At 36.7% G+C, this 14841-nt stretch overlaps 1 protein-coding gene across 2 annotated transcripts in view; it reads right to left on the bottom strand.

Annotated features, from left to right (window-relative positions):
* Hmgcl (hydroxymethylglutaryl-CoA lyase) overlaps positions 1 to 14570 on the bottom strand; it is a 145900-nt gene extending 131330 nt beyond the window's left edge. Inside the window, exon 1 of one of the 2 annotated variants that reach the window (XM_090392814.1) lies at positions 14524 to 14570. In XM_090392814.1, the coding sequence (XP_090248940.1) occupies positions 14524 to 14559 (36 nt within the window). In that variant the 5' untranslated portion in view covers positions 14560 to 14570. Of the gene's footprint in view, positions 1 to 10126; positions 10232 to 14523 lie in introns of those variants that run through there. The other variant, XM_090392815.1, reaches the window with a different exon arrangement.
* Between the last annotated feature and the right edge of the window lie 271 nt (positions 14571 to 14841).

The raw sequence follows: 14841 nt of genomic DNA, 5'->3' as shown, positions 1-14841 counted from the left end.
TCTGCCAGTTTTCTAATCAGCATTATCATAGTGCAAATTACAACTGTGGTAATACACACAATCAATTACTGTTATGGAAACAAGTAAAAGATTAGTAAGTTCAACAAATTGTTTTTCTTCTTCTGGTGTTGTTTGAAACACTGTTATGAACTTCATAAAATATGTTTTATAGTCGAATTAGAGAGGCTAATGGCAAGGACAACTGTGCAGAATATTAAAAGCAAATTGTGAAACTATGTGCAAATTTTTGTTTGCTCAAGAATGAAAACAAGAATACAAGAATATGATTTATTGTCAAATATAAGAAATTACTAGCAAACAAAGCTACTACATTTAATTAACAACTATTTCATTAAAGAATAATTAAGGGTTCCATTTCTGTTGTCCGTTAAATGACTTGTTTATTTTAGTAAGACAATTTGGTATAGATAATGAATAGAATGACTTGTGAGGCAAAAAAAAACATGTAACTGAATGAATTTGAAGGGAAGTTGGAATGATTTCAAAGAGATGTGCTATATTGGAAAGAGCATGCTATGGGTAGAGTAGTGACTATTTGGTGAAAGAGAAAAAATGCACAGAGGCAGAATAAAATGAGTATAGATAAAGATCAGAAAGAGATTGAGAATCATAAGTAACAGGATGTAAGAGGAAGTTGGATACAAGAGTAAAAATGATTATGAAAGGATAGTAATAAAGTGGATGAGATTGAAGAAGTTAAGGAACAAGGAAACAAGTGGTCAGTTTGGTTAGACTGTGATGCAGGGAACTAGTGTAAGAAGAGATGGTGTAGATAAGGCCTCGAACACAGCGAGACTGACCATATCTGCAGAAAAATGAAGGAATAGTAAAGGAAAGGTTGACAAAATCATGGACAGGTGAGAAGCAGAATAATAGTGATTTATGTAGGTATAAATTACTCTACTTCGCATAGTATATTTGTATACTAAAGGAAGGAATATAAAAAACAAAGGAGGTTGAGTAAATGGCACTGACTGAATATTATTATTATTATTATTATTATTATTATGTGACACCTCCAGGGAGTCCAAAGATCGAGGGAGAGTGTATCAACAGCACCGAACGATTGATCGCCTTCCAACTACTAACCGCACTCAAACTTGCTTATGCAAGAATAATTGGCAGAAGTAAAATTTGATAGTTAACTGTGGGCAGGGATAGAAATAGAAGAAAAAGAAAAGGAGGGAGAACACTATTAATAAATGTGAATGGGGCCATTCAGGTTATAGATGAAAAAATGGATTATGCAATAGATCTGAAGCTATTTCGCGTGAAGTTAAAATATACAAAATAATAAATCTAATGACATGTTGTACAGACTTAGGAATATAGAGGACTATGATAATAAAATGTTTAAACAAATGGTTAGACAAGATGGTGATTCGAACGAAGGATTTTAGGCAAGTGGTAAAGGAAAAAGTGTCTTGTTATAGGTTTTGTGACCTATCATGTGTATGTTGTGTGTCGGGTTCAATATAAAAAAAATATATATAAATAAAAATCATTGCACTATCAGCATTTTTCTCTGTCCAATTCCATGATATTATATAACTGCTCATTTCCAAAACCATTATCCCAAGCAGACTTTTTTTTTTAACAGTGAATAAATTAACAGCCATACTGTAATTATGCTTATATATATATTCCCCCCCCCCCCAATCTGGCTTCTTCACATCCAAATAACACTCTCCTTGATATTTTACACTAGTTCCTAATTAATGAAGATAGAATTTGCCCCAAAATGTCAAGCATTACTATAACAAAATTAGATATATCTATTGATCTTGCTCTCAACTGAAATTCCAAATTTCCCTAAAAATCTACTAGAAAGTTCTACTATAAATTTACTATAAGATCTACTAATTGTATATTTGGTTTACTCCTTTATCCAAGCATAAGTAAACAAAGTTTGTGCCTGAAATATTTTCAGGACTGGGACAACTCGTGGCAAAGGTGGTATAACTTCTCATCACTTGCCTTAGTATCCCATAATGCAAAGCACACTGCCTTGTGGGAGCCAGACCCAGAGGTGGTGATACTAAGATGAAAGTAATGGAGAAGTCATATTTCCATATCTTAGTATCACCACCTCTAGGTCTGGCTCCCACCGATGAAACCTCAATAAAGGTAGAAACTGGTCTGGGTAGTGACCCTTCCCTTAATGCATGGTTTCCCAAATTGTGTTCCGCAAGAAGTTCTCCTGGAATTTGTCATTTTAGTTTTCTAAGCATTTTTCATGAATAAATATTTTATAGTGGAAATATTCTGAGGAGAAAAGCTCAGACCCAGAATGCCTAATAACATCTGTGTATCGTTAATTTTCACACATTGAAACGTTTCAACATTTGGGAAAGGGAATACTGCTGTTTATGACCAGTCATCAAAATTGCCTGCAAGCAGATTATAACAATGGGCAGCGTATCCTCTATTCTCAAAACTGAAAGATATTACATCTGTGCAGCAAATGTCAGTGAACAAGCCGCATATCTTTAAACAAGTATTATTCATAAATTATTCTTTAATTTTCACACATCGAAATCTTTCAACAATTGGGAAAGAGAATACCACTGTTTATGACAGATCATAAAATTTGCCTGCAAGCCAATTATAACAATGGGCAACGTATCCTCTGTTCTCAAAATTGAAAGAAATAACATCTGTGTTGCAAATGTTAGTGACCAATCAGCAAAGAAGTATAAAGAAAATTTTTCCACTAAAATGAAGATCAAGGTAGTCTGTATATGGTTCTCAAATCTAGTAATAATGAAAACTTTCTTCGCAAGTTCATATTGTAGGGTGGAAATTTCAAAACCGTAGTGCTGTGAAATTTAAATCTGCAGGCCTATTACTTTTAAAAAATCATAGGCCTGCAGATTTAAATTTTAACATGAATAAAAGACAAGGGAGACTTTGTTTAATTTCGGTATTAAGAAATCTCTTACTGAAGGTGTTTATGACGCAACAGATATTGAATCATCCACCATCAGCCTACAAAGCGATCTCCAGGATGCACAAAAGGAGGGGAAAACTACCAGCACACAGGAGAAAAAGTCTGCATTCACTTGTAAGTACTTATAATAATATTATAAATTTTTGGTGATCAGAATGGGACATGTCAATGAAATGTTTAATTGATGTTTAATAATTATTAATGGTCAATTATTAATTAATAAAAAATCAGCTAAATTAACAATTAATTATTAATTAATACATTACAAAATAACCAAGGTGTTCTGTGAAAATTTCAGGATTTGTGAAGTATTCCATCGTAGGAAAAGTTTGGGTAACGCTGCTTAATGCTTACTGCATAGCATTATACATTAAGGAGATGTGCTTGGCATTATGGGATACTAAGGCAAGTGATGAGAAGTTATACCACCTTTGCCACGAATTGCCCCAGTCCTGAAAATACTTCAGGTGCAAACTTTGTTTGCTTACACGTGGATAAAGGATTAAACCAAATATATAATTGGTAGCATAGCCAAGTGAAAACACTTCCATCAACATATAAGATCTACTATAAAGCACCTCAGTAGTGCAATTGGAAGAATGACGGTACGTTGCACCCTTCGATTAGAAAAGGCCTACATTTGATTCTTCAAAAAATTATCATGCGTATCAAGGATTTAGGCCTAGCATGGCCTGTTCCAGCCTTAGAAGTCATTTGTTGAATCATTTAAGAGGACGCCTTGGTTTTCTTTTCCTAACGGCTTGTACTTTAAGGCTTGTTTTGGTAATCTTTCTATTTTCATTCTTTGAACGTGTTCCATCCATTTACGTTTATATTTTTTAATTTTTCTATTACTGGTTCTTGGTTTAATTCTTTCATAATTTCTTTGTTTCTTTTGTGATCAAAAAATCCATAAAATCTTTATATGTGCTTTTTCATTTGAAGATGAGTTAGCCTCTCATACAGGTGTAGCAGGATTTTTTTTGCTGGCCTGGTTGGCCGAGTGTTAGCATATCCGCTCTTCGGCCAAAAGGCTGCAGGTTCAAATCCTGCAGCCTTTTGGCATGGGCATGGATGTTTGTGATTGTCTGTGGAAATACTATTGTTGGCAGTGGTGGTGGGTGGTAGATGGCATTGGTGTAATTGCAGTTAGTTATTGGTGGAGACAGAGAGTTGTGGAGTGGATGCCATTCCTCGATGAGTCTTTGGACTCCCTGGAGGTGTCATGTAATAATGATAAAGTTCAAACTGTGATACTATGCTGGCTTCTGATCAAGGTATCCCCATTTCTTCAAAGTATGTTGCCACTGTTCTTACAACAAGAGCATTCTTGTGTTGATATTCAAATGGTTTGCTTCTGCACAACTGCCACAGTATAGACAACATGGAATTGTCATGTACTGTGTTCATTTTTTTTCTCCAGCATTATAACATGATTTCCTAGTCCAAATTGGTAGAAACATATCATAATTGCCATTGCTACAAAATTCAAATTTAACAAACTGAATGGCATGCTTTGGTATATACAAGGTATCTGGTGTTTGTGTGCATGCACATACGTACACACACACACACACATTGTTTGGAAAGAAGTCAACAGACACCAGTGTGAGGTACAACAGCCATGGAACCCATCTTAATAAAATGTGGGACCTCCTTTCACAGCAATCCTACATAGCATACTTTCTGCAAGCATATTATAGCAATCAATGAGAATTTTGCGCCATTCTTCCTGTAGGTGTATAATGAGGTCCTGAACTGTTGTGAGACAAATGTCAATTCACCTCACCTGACATCTCAGTTCATCCTTGAGATGTTCAATATGGTTGAGATCGAGTCTTTGTGGAGTGTGGTGACGTCCATGTCCACAAACCATGCAGTTACAGAAGCAGCAGCCTTATGGAATAGTGCAGTCTTGCTGAATGGTCACTTCCTTAGATATACTACAAGATAGGAAAAAACATTGCCAAGTCCAGAATGTTCAGATACCTCTCAGAATTCAATGTTTGTGGCACCACAAACAGAGATCTGAAGCCAAACAGGAAAAACAGGACCATACCATCACACTGCCACATCCAAATTTCATACTGGGGTTATGCACTCCAGTAAGAGATATTCACCAGGCATCCACCACACCTGTTCATCTGCTCAACAGAGGGTATAGCGTGATTCGATGCACCATAACACAATTTTCCAAGCTTAAACGTCCCACTATAGAGGTTCTTTGCACCATTGAAGATGATTCTACATGTTGGTTTGGCATGTATTGTGGTCCTACCATGAAAATCCATGTTGTGAACCTCAGTTCAGAATATTTCTTTGCAGATTCAAGTTCCAGTCGATGCCCTAGATCTCTACATTCAATGTGTCAGCCCACAAATAGTGATTTTTACATATTATCCTCCTAGCATCCTACAGTCACATTTGGTGGGTGTGGTGGGTTGACCACTGGAAGTAGCATTTACAGCTTACTCCCTGCACTTTCATCTCAGTGCAGCATCATTGATTGTTGACCTGGGATTTCCCAATCTGTCAACAGTTTGACAAAGAAATAGACCTACAACATGGCATGTTATCATAACGCCTCTTTCAAACTTTCTGTTCCCTTCTCATAACCATTTCAACTGGACACAGTTGCACTGAATTGGGAGCATCAGATTTCTCCAATTTATATTGGCTACAAACACAACTCATTACATGGCACAATGCTCCTTGCCTGTGCGATTGTCTGTTGCCATCTTTCCAAGCAGTGTGTGTGTGTGTATATACAGGAATACCTTGTATAGTGCGGTTTTGAACAACGCGGGTTTTGGTCTAATGCGGTTTTTATTATTACACTAACATTGTCAACACTGACCAGCGACTCCCGGACGCCGCAAGTGACAGTCAAGAGCCACGTTTATGCAGTAGTTATTCGATTGGCTCTCATGTAGACACTTTCATTCCCAGCGGCATTTTATTATTTACGTTAATATTAGTATTTAATTTTTTTTTTATTATTATTTAAGCATGAGTGAAAAGAGACAAACACTGGTTGACATTAGAGAAGAAACATGAAATTATAAAATATCATGAGAATGGGGCTTCATTTGCTAAAATAGCACGTGAGAATTCAATGAATGAGTCGTCTGTATGAACAATTATTCAGAGCAAAGAAAAGATTAAACAACACGGAATGAGCACCGCTTCTTATATGTCAAAAGTGATAACGAGAAATCTATTTTCTGCAATGGAAAATATGGAACGCCTTCTAATGATCTGGATTGAAGATTGTAATCAGAAAAAGATTCCTTTGAGTCAAATGATAATCCAGGCAAAAGCAACAAGTCTATATGACAAAATAAAAGAAACTGAAGTGAAAATGAAGGCGGTACAACCAGTGAAACATTTATAGCAAGTCGCGGGTGGTTCTACAATTTCAAAAAGCGTATGGGACTCCATAACGTAAGAATCCAAGGTGAAAACGCAAGTGTTGACACTAAAACTGCAGAATTATTTCCCAATGAATTGAAGGAGCTTATTGAGAAGGAAGGCTACACAGATGAGATCAAATTTTTAACGCTGACGAGACTGGCTTGTTCTGGAAAAGAATGCCATCACGCACATTACTAGGAGAGAAGGAAAAAACACAAGCTGGGTATAAAGTGTCAAAAGACCGATTGATAATTTTACTAGGAGATAATGCATCAGGTGATTTAAAATTGAGGCCACTGTTAGTGTACAGTCCACGCGGTTAGTCTAGTGGCTTTGCGCTTCACAACCATATGCCTGGGGAAGGAGTGTCCTAGGTTCGATTCCCATCCACGACGTGAGGAGCTTAAGGATCTTCCTCAGCCATAGCCAAGTTAGCCGGTCTTGGGCGTGGGCCACAGGGTTTTTTCCGCCAGTTTATCTGAGGTTTTTCATCCCGCAAGCAGGCAAACCGGCCCCGTGAACACACAGGTTACAGTCATAAATACTTACCGCAAGGAAGACAACGGGAAACCACCTTGCTCATAATCATCTCTCCCTAGAATGGTAGCATATAGCTACCCTCCCGCGGCCGTATGGCAGATGGGAACCAGAAGAAGTTAGTGTACAGAGCGGAAAACCTAAGAGCTCTTAAGGGCTTTACAAAGAACAATTTACCTGTTCATTAGCGTTCGAATAAAAAAGTGTGGGTGACTCGTTCAATTTTCGAAGACTGGTTTAAAACTTGTTTTTGCCCTGCAGTTAAAAGCTATTGTAAAAAGAATGATATTCCTTTCAAAATTTTGCTTTTATTAGACAATGCGCCAGGCCATCCAACTCTATTGACTGACTTAGATGAAAATGTCAAGATTCAGTTTTTTCCCTCCAAACAAAACATCAATTCTTCAGCCGATGGATCAACTTTCAAGGCTTACATAGTTCGTCTTACTATTTAAGACGAACTTTTGCTCAAGCTATTAAAGCTGCAGCAGAGGAAGATTCTTGGACTTTGAGTGAATTTTGGAAGAAATTTAACATAAAAGATGCCATTCAAAATATTTATGAATCTTTGCAAGAGGTGACTCAAGGCAACATGCGATTCGTAAGGTATAATATCTTGCTGCATTGTTCAAAGGATTTGTTGCCTTTGCAACACCGAAAGAGGAAATCTCAACAGAAATTGTGCAGATGGGCAAAGATCTTGGTTTTACAAGTTTAAATTGTAACAATGTGAATAAATGTATTGATTCTCATTCAAATGATCTGGATGATGAAACCCTTTTGGAGTTGGAACTACAACGAGCCTATGAAGCAGAAGAAGACAAAAATGACCCCACTGATGTCATGGTTGAAGAATTTTCCTTTGCTGACCTTTCAACTTTTGTGAGAAAAATCGACGAAGCTTCCGACTTTCTCATAAATGCCGAGCCGAATTTGGAAAGTGAGACGTGAGAATTTGGAAAGCATCAAAGTGAGACAAAGTCTCAATAATGCCATCAAATGCTACAGAGGTCTAGTATTTGAAGAGACAAAGAAGACAAGGATGGTTCAACAAACACTAAAAGACTACTTTAGTAAAAAGTAAATTACTGTATTCTAAAATTGAAGCAATATTTGTTTTGTTTTCTATAGCTTTTATATCAGTATAAAGGATTTTATTTGTTATTTAGTTAATAAAAATAAAAATATTTTTTCATTTTTAAACATTTTTATTATCCTAAATTTTTGTAATAAACAAATTAAATTGAAAATTTTTATAAATAAACCTCGAATAACGCAGTTTTGCATAGCGCGGATGCTTCTTGGAACCAGTTAACCGTGCTATGCAAGGTATTCCTGTATATATACACACTGCTTGGAAAGAAGTCAACACTTGCACACTCATGTTCATAGAGACTGCATCACCTTACATAAATATAGTTTTTAGTAGTTAAATGGAAATATTTCTCAACTTTCCTTTATGCCTATAAGAACACGTGTAGCTGCTGGGTAATATTCATATGTACACAGCTTCAAACCTACTGAAGCAACTTCTCATTCTACTTGTTCCATTTCATCTAGCTTTTTTCCACTGGCCTGTGGAAGTTTCTCATTCTTTTCACAAGGGCTGCAGCCTCCAGCTATTCAAGAAATATCAACAGATTCCTGCTCATCTACTTGCCCACACACACAGTATATGCGATACATTTTACAACCTCTCCTGTGTGTGTGTGAGAGAGAGAGAGATTAATATTAAAAAAAAAATGTGAACCAAATGACAAATCATACAACAGGCTATGATAACTTACTTGAAGTCTTAATTCAAATCATACATCATTTTCAGTACTATACACAACTACAGTCATTTAATATAAATTCATTCATATGTTCACTGGACATCCACAGATGCCGTATGGTCACGCTCGTGCTCAGTAATGTGCCACAACAGGCCTCGCCATGTAGTCCTGTGGTATGCTTTTCTGGAGGCTTCAACTCTCTGAAGATCAGTCACTCCATACACACACACACATACCATCCATCCATCCATCTCATTGATGGTCTTCCCCTTCCTCTTTTTCCAGGAATTTTACCTTCTATTACTGACCTACTCTGAGAAGGCCTCCTTCCATCCTTTCAATGTGTCCAAAATATTTTAACTTTCTTCTGTCAATATCCTTAAGGAGCCTTAAAGTTCTATTGATCTTTTCTAACGCTCATTATGATATCCTCAACAGCCTTCTGTAACACCACATTTCAAAAGTAGCTATTTCTTTCTTATCTAACTTCTTTAAGTTCCAAGTCTCGCATCCATAAGTTGCTATTGGAAAAACAACTGCATCCAAAATCCACAACTTTGTTCCCATAGAGATAGATCCATCCTTCCAAATTTTATGACTGTTGTTTTAGCCATTCCTAATCTTCTTCTGAACAGAAATTCTTCACATTAATAATGGATCCCAGATACTCAAACTTGCTGACTTCCTCAATTCTTTCTCCATTGTTTCTCAAGAGTTTCCCCGTTTGTATTTCCTTTGAGAATCATAATCTTTGTCTTGCTAGGATTGAGTTGAAATCCTCTGTTATTACTGATCTTGTTAACTTTATCAAGAATTTGTCCTAGTTCTTCCTTGTCATTACAGAGGAGTATGGTACCATCAGCACACCTCAGATTACTGATCAATCTACTACCTATCCTAATTCCTGTCTTGAGCTTATCCAATGCTTCACGCATGATGTCCTCCGCATATATACTAAACAAGTGAGGAGAAGGTAAACATGCTTGCCTAACTCCTTCTCCCTCCTGAAGCCAATCAAGTCAATCCAACACCTGTTCTTATCATAGCTTCTTACTCCCTGTACAAGTTGGCTATCAACTGGATAGTGTGTTGAGGAAAACCCATTATTTTCATTACTTCCCACAGCTTCACATGCTGAACACAGTCAAAAGCTTTAAAGTAGTCTAAGAAACACATTACCAGAGGGAGTCTGAATTCTTTATATTTTTCTATGATCTGTCTAGGGCAAAGGATCTGATCTCTGGTGCTCTTACCTTTCCTAAAACCTGCTTGTTTGTCAGGCATCTCTGCCTCAACTTTGGCCTCAATCCTATTTAGCATGATCTTCAATTAAATTTTGCTTGCATGAGATATTAAACTAATAGTTCTATAGTTCTTGTAAGCCTTTAATATATTAAAATTATTATATAAATTTAATATAAATCCTTACCTTAATACCTTGCTGAGCCATATGTTTCACTGACAGGCAATATTAAAAAAAAATGGGGCCATTCATATAATTTTTGCAACATAGTTTTTATTTCTGTGAGGGAAACTAAAAATGTGCGTAGTGGAGTAGAGTGCCCTCACGCAATGATTCCTTGGGGGAGGGGTGTCACGTATTAATAATAATAATTATTATAAGGGGCACTTCCATCGAATCCGAAGCCTCATCATAGGAGACCCAATCTATCATATCTCTCCTTAAACCCATTAACAGACAAGGCACTCACAACTGAATCCAGCAATCCATTCTACTCATTCCAAACTCTCCAAGCAAAAAATCTAGTCCCTCACATCCCTACTAACCACAGCTTTATTCAATTTCCAAGGATGCCTTGTTCTGGTCCCTCTAGCCAAGTGTTGAAGCATTTCCCCTACAGCTATCCTATAAAACCCTTTAAACAATTTTAATATTTCTATCATATACCCTCTTTTTTTCCTCCTATCAACCAACTTCTGCAATCCACACACCTTCAATCTATCCTCATAGGGAACATTCAACAGGCATCACCATCTTCGTCACTTGTCTCTTTGGCAAGATCACTGAGCCCAAAACTGGCAACTAAAAGACTACAATCTGCATACACACTTTAGAAAAGTGGATGGCAGACTGAAGGATCCAAGTTAACCCCCAGAAAAGCTCAGCTATATTGTTTACTAGAAAGAAAATCCATACCATGGAGGATATTTATTTATTGGGAGTAAAGATTCCATGGTAGACTGAAGTTATATATCTTGGAGTGATTCTTGATAGTAAACTCCTATTCAGCAAACATATTAGTTACATTATCTCAAAGACATCCAACGTCTTAGCACAGCTCTACCCTATGATCAACAGACAAAGTAAACTGGACACGCAAACAAAATTAACAATTTACAAGATTGTAATTCTACCAGTTATCACTTACGCATCGCCAGCATGGAGCCACACCGCAAATTCTAACATTCTAAAACTTCAGAGATTACAGAATAAGTGCCTGAGGATGATTCCGGATGTCCCTTGGTTCATAAGAAACACCCAGATCCATAGAGAAGTTAATATCCCTTATATCTCTTCCTTTCTCATAAATCTAGCTGAGAAGTTCTTTACCAAGACAAGTAACCATCCAAACGCGTTAATCAAGGAAGCCTCAGAATATAATGAAGAAGAAATCAACAAATATAAAAGACCAAAATCTGTTTTAAGTTCAGCTAAACACAACTAACTTCACTGCCCTCAATGGGTGAGCATATAGCTCACAAACACTCCATTCAAAGTTCTTCCATTACAAGACAAAGGGCAATATGCAAAGTAATTTTGCTTCAACCATCTAGCCAGAAGTGTTAATGTCACTTGTCTCTGAATCCTTTCCACTGCTTCCTCATCCCCAAGAAAACCAGGAGACCAGACTTGAACACAATAATCCAGATGTAGGTGTATCAAGGCCTTATACAGAGGAATAACAACTTCCTTATCTCTACTTGTTAATGTGTTCTTCAATAGCCAAGTAATCTTATGGGCTACCTTAGCAATATGTCCTCTAAACTTTAACTGTCTACCACCACCCCTAAATCTCTAGCTCCGTCTATTTCCTGGTGTATAGTGCCATCAATGTGATACAAGGCTTGTGATCTATTTATCCCAAAATGAATAACTTTACAATTGCTCCACATTAAACTGACACCCATTAACTTTTGCCCATACTGACAGCCTATTTAAATCGTCTTGCAAGCTCTCCACATCGCCTTGACTAACTATTACTGTACCTAATTTTGCATCATCAGCAAACAACCAAATATTTCCTATATCATTTACATACAAATTAAACAGCAATGGTCCCAGAACTGAACCTTGCAGTGCACTACTAGTCACCTGTTTTCACCTTGATTCTGCCACTCCATATACCACTTTTTGATATCCGTCCAGCAGCCGCCCTCTTATCCACTTAACCAGTGTCATATCCACCCCATTTGTTCTAATTTGCATAACAGAGTTTCATGTGGTATTCTATCAAATACCTTTGCAAAATTCATCAGAATCACCTTGCCATTTCCTTTATCCAACTCTGCTGCTGCTCTATTATAAAAAGACAGTAAATTACTAAGGCATGACTGATCTTTCACAAAGCTATGTTTCTCCTCATATGTTTTGAATTCTGTTTTTGACAAATTTTGCCAGTACTTTTACCACCACACCTGAGATACCGATTGGTTTATGATTTGCTACTGCAGTCCTAGAACCTCCCTTATGCAGGGGAATTATTTTGCCTCTTTCCACTCACTTGAAATTCAACCAGAGCAGAGACTTAAAGAGCCTAGTCAACTTTACAGAGTCTGGTGGACAGGAGGAAGAGGGGAGATATGATAGAGACCTACAAGTTGGTAAGGGGTTGTTATAGGATCAATGCTGGAGAAGTTTTACGGAGAATAGTGGGAGATCAGGGGAGAACCAGAGGTCATCCCTGGAAACTGTATAAAGAGGGTGTGAGAGGCAGGTTTTTTTCGTGCAGAGTTGTGAATGATTGGAATGCCTTGCCTGAGAATGTGGTGTCTGCAAAGAGTTGGAATGTGTTTAAAACAGGGTATGATGAGCTGTGTGTGTGATAAAAGGACCTCCCAGATGAGTCTTTGACTCCATGAGGTCTTGGGGTGGTAATAATAATAATAAATGCATTGCCAGTTCCCTTGCACATTCTCGCAAAAACCTAGCTGATATCCTATCTAATTCCACAGCTGTATTTACATTGAGATTCTGCAATATCTTAAGAACCTGCAATTCATTCACCTCTGTTCACACATTAGTGTCACATATGTTAGAGCAGTAACCTCACTAAGATGATACACCCTCACAAAGTGGTCACTCACTCAAGTATTCTATCCTCGTGACCATCATACATTATTTTGCAAATGGCAATTATTACTGATCATATCCATCCCTCTCCATAAGCACAGGCTATACTAGAATGGTATGAGCAGTAGTAATAAAAGGATAAAATTGTCGTTGGCAAATCAATAATTTTTGTGGTTTAAATTAATGTTAATGCACATTAACTGCCCTGAAGGAAATGTTAATAGTTCCAGAATTAACTACGACGACGATCATAATTAACAAAAAGAGGGAAATAAATTTCTCACCGGAGTATCAAAAATTTCTAACAATTCCATCATCTCGTAGCAAATAATAGAAAGCACAAAAGTACCAGAATTACGACTGAATGCTATACGAAATTTATGAACTATGTTAATGACGTAAGCAACACTACTAGCTAATGAATCCGTTCAATAACAGCATATATCATACAGGAGTTAACAATACATACTTTCCTTGAGTGTGAGAAATTTCCATCCAAGCTCTGACATTTGTGTATGTAGCGGACGTGTTTACTGACGCGACAAGACGGCCTTCAAACTTGTTTTTTTTTTTTTTAATCTGTACTGCACATCGCTTCATATTGAAATCATAAAATACATGAAATGATTTCAAAATAATGAAAGCAGCAAATACATAAACTTCCTTTACCGTAAACGTTCCTAGAGGACGACAGAATTTCTGAACTAACTTCACAATGCCTCCAACTACACCACAACTGGAGAGCGCCATCTTTCCTATCAGGTTACAGGTTAACAGAAAGATAGATGTATCAACTTTAGTTATCGTCTTTACTTTCGCTATTCCAGATAAAGATATCGGAAGTTTGTGCAAAAACACAGACACCATTGGTTGATGCTTTGAGTACGAGGTGTTCATGCAGCATTCACTTCCAAATCACTTATTACCTTATGTATTTCAAAACTAGTAACCTTGTATATAAGAATAATTTAACAAAGGGTATTATCAATAAAAAGAAAGCGGATATGGAGGAATGACTGCGTTCTTGTAGGTAACCGGTAGCATTGCTTTTATGTAAAATTATGCACCTAAAAATAATCTACAAGCGTATTCAAAACCAGCTGTTTCCCACGAAATCATAGCATTTACAGTAAAAAGTCCTGCAGTAAGTATGGGTTAGAAACGCGTGTCTGATACCACACACGAAAACAGATCCTTTTAATGATGTACTTCAGATTTGAAACCGTTGCTACGTTAAATAAGTTTTTAATCACAGCTCTCACATTGTGAGTTCTCTGATTATATATATATATATATATTGTCCCACAGGCAAATAAACCAATATAATGTCATTTTTATAACTATTGGAGTTTAAAATAAATACCTTCTTCAATTATACTTCGACACAAATGTCGAAAAATAATTATAATTCAAGAATAAGAAAAGAGAATAACAGGGTGTGTATCGTGATCGTTTATATATCAATAAAGTATATTATTACTAGTCAAGGAGTTCGAATTTTTTTTTTTTTATACCTGAAAACGTAAAAACAAGTTGCAGAAGAAAAGCATTTGAAGGTTAGTTCTTGACGAAATTTTTCTGGTATCTTTTTTTTCCAGTCACTTCAAAGTTAGTCAATCATTCATCCACACAAATGGGGTTTTTACAAGTAAGAAACCGATATTTTTAATTCCACCGTATATCGCACGCCGACACGATTACAACAACAGCAATGATGAATAAATATGTGAAAAATTCAAAAATGTAGTGCCACTGCATTAGGACAGTGGTATAATAAAAGCATCAAACTATATACCAGTTTGCATTATTTTAGTGGTTATCAATATATCAGA

Source organism: Typopeltis vanoorti, chromosome 5, assembly GCF_054136105.1.
Source record: "Typopeltis vanoorti isolate ZY-2024b chromosome 5, IOZ_Tvanoo_1.0, whole genome shotgun sequence".
Taxonomy (NCBI): Eukaryota; Metazoa; Arthropoda; class Arachnida; order Uropygi; family Thelyphonidae; genus Typopeltis; species Typopeltis vanoorti.
The sequence above is the reverse complement of the archived record's forward strand: the minus strand, read 5'-3'. Positions and strand labels throughout refer to the sequence as shown.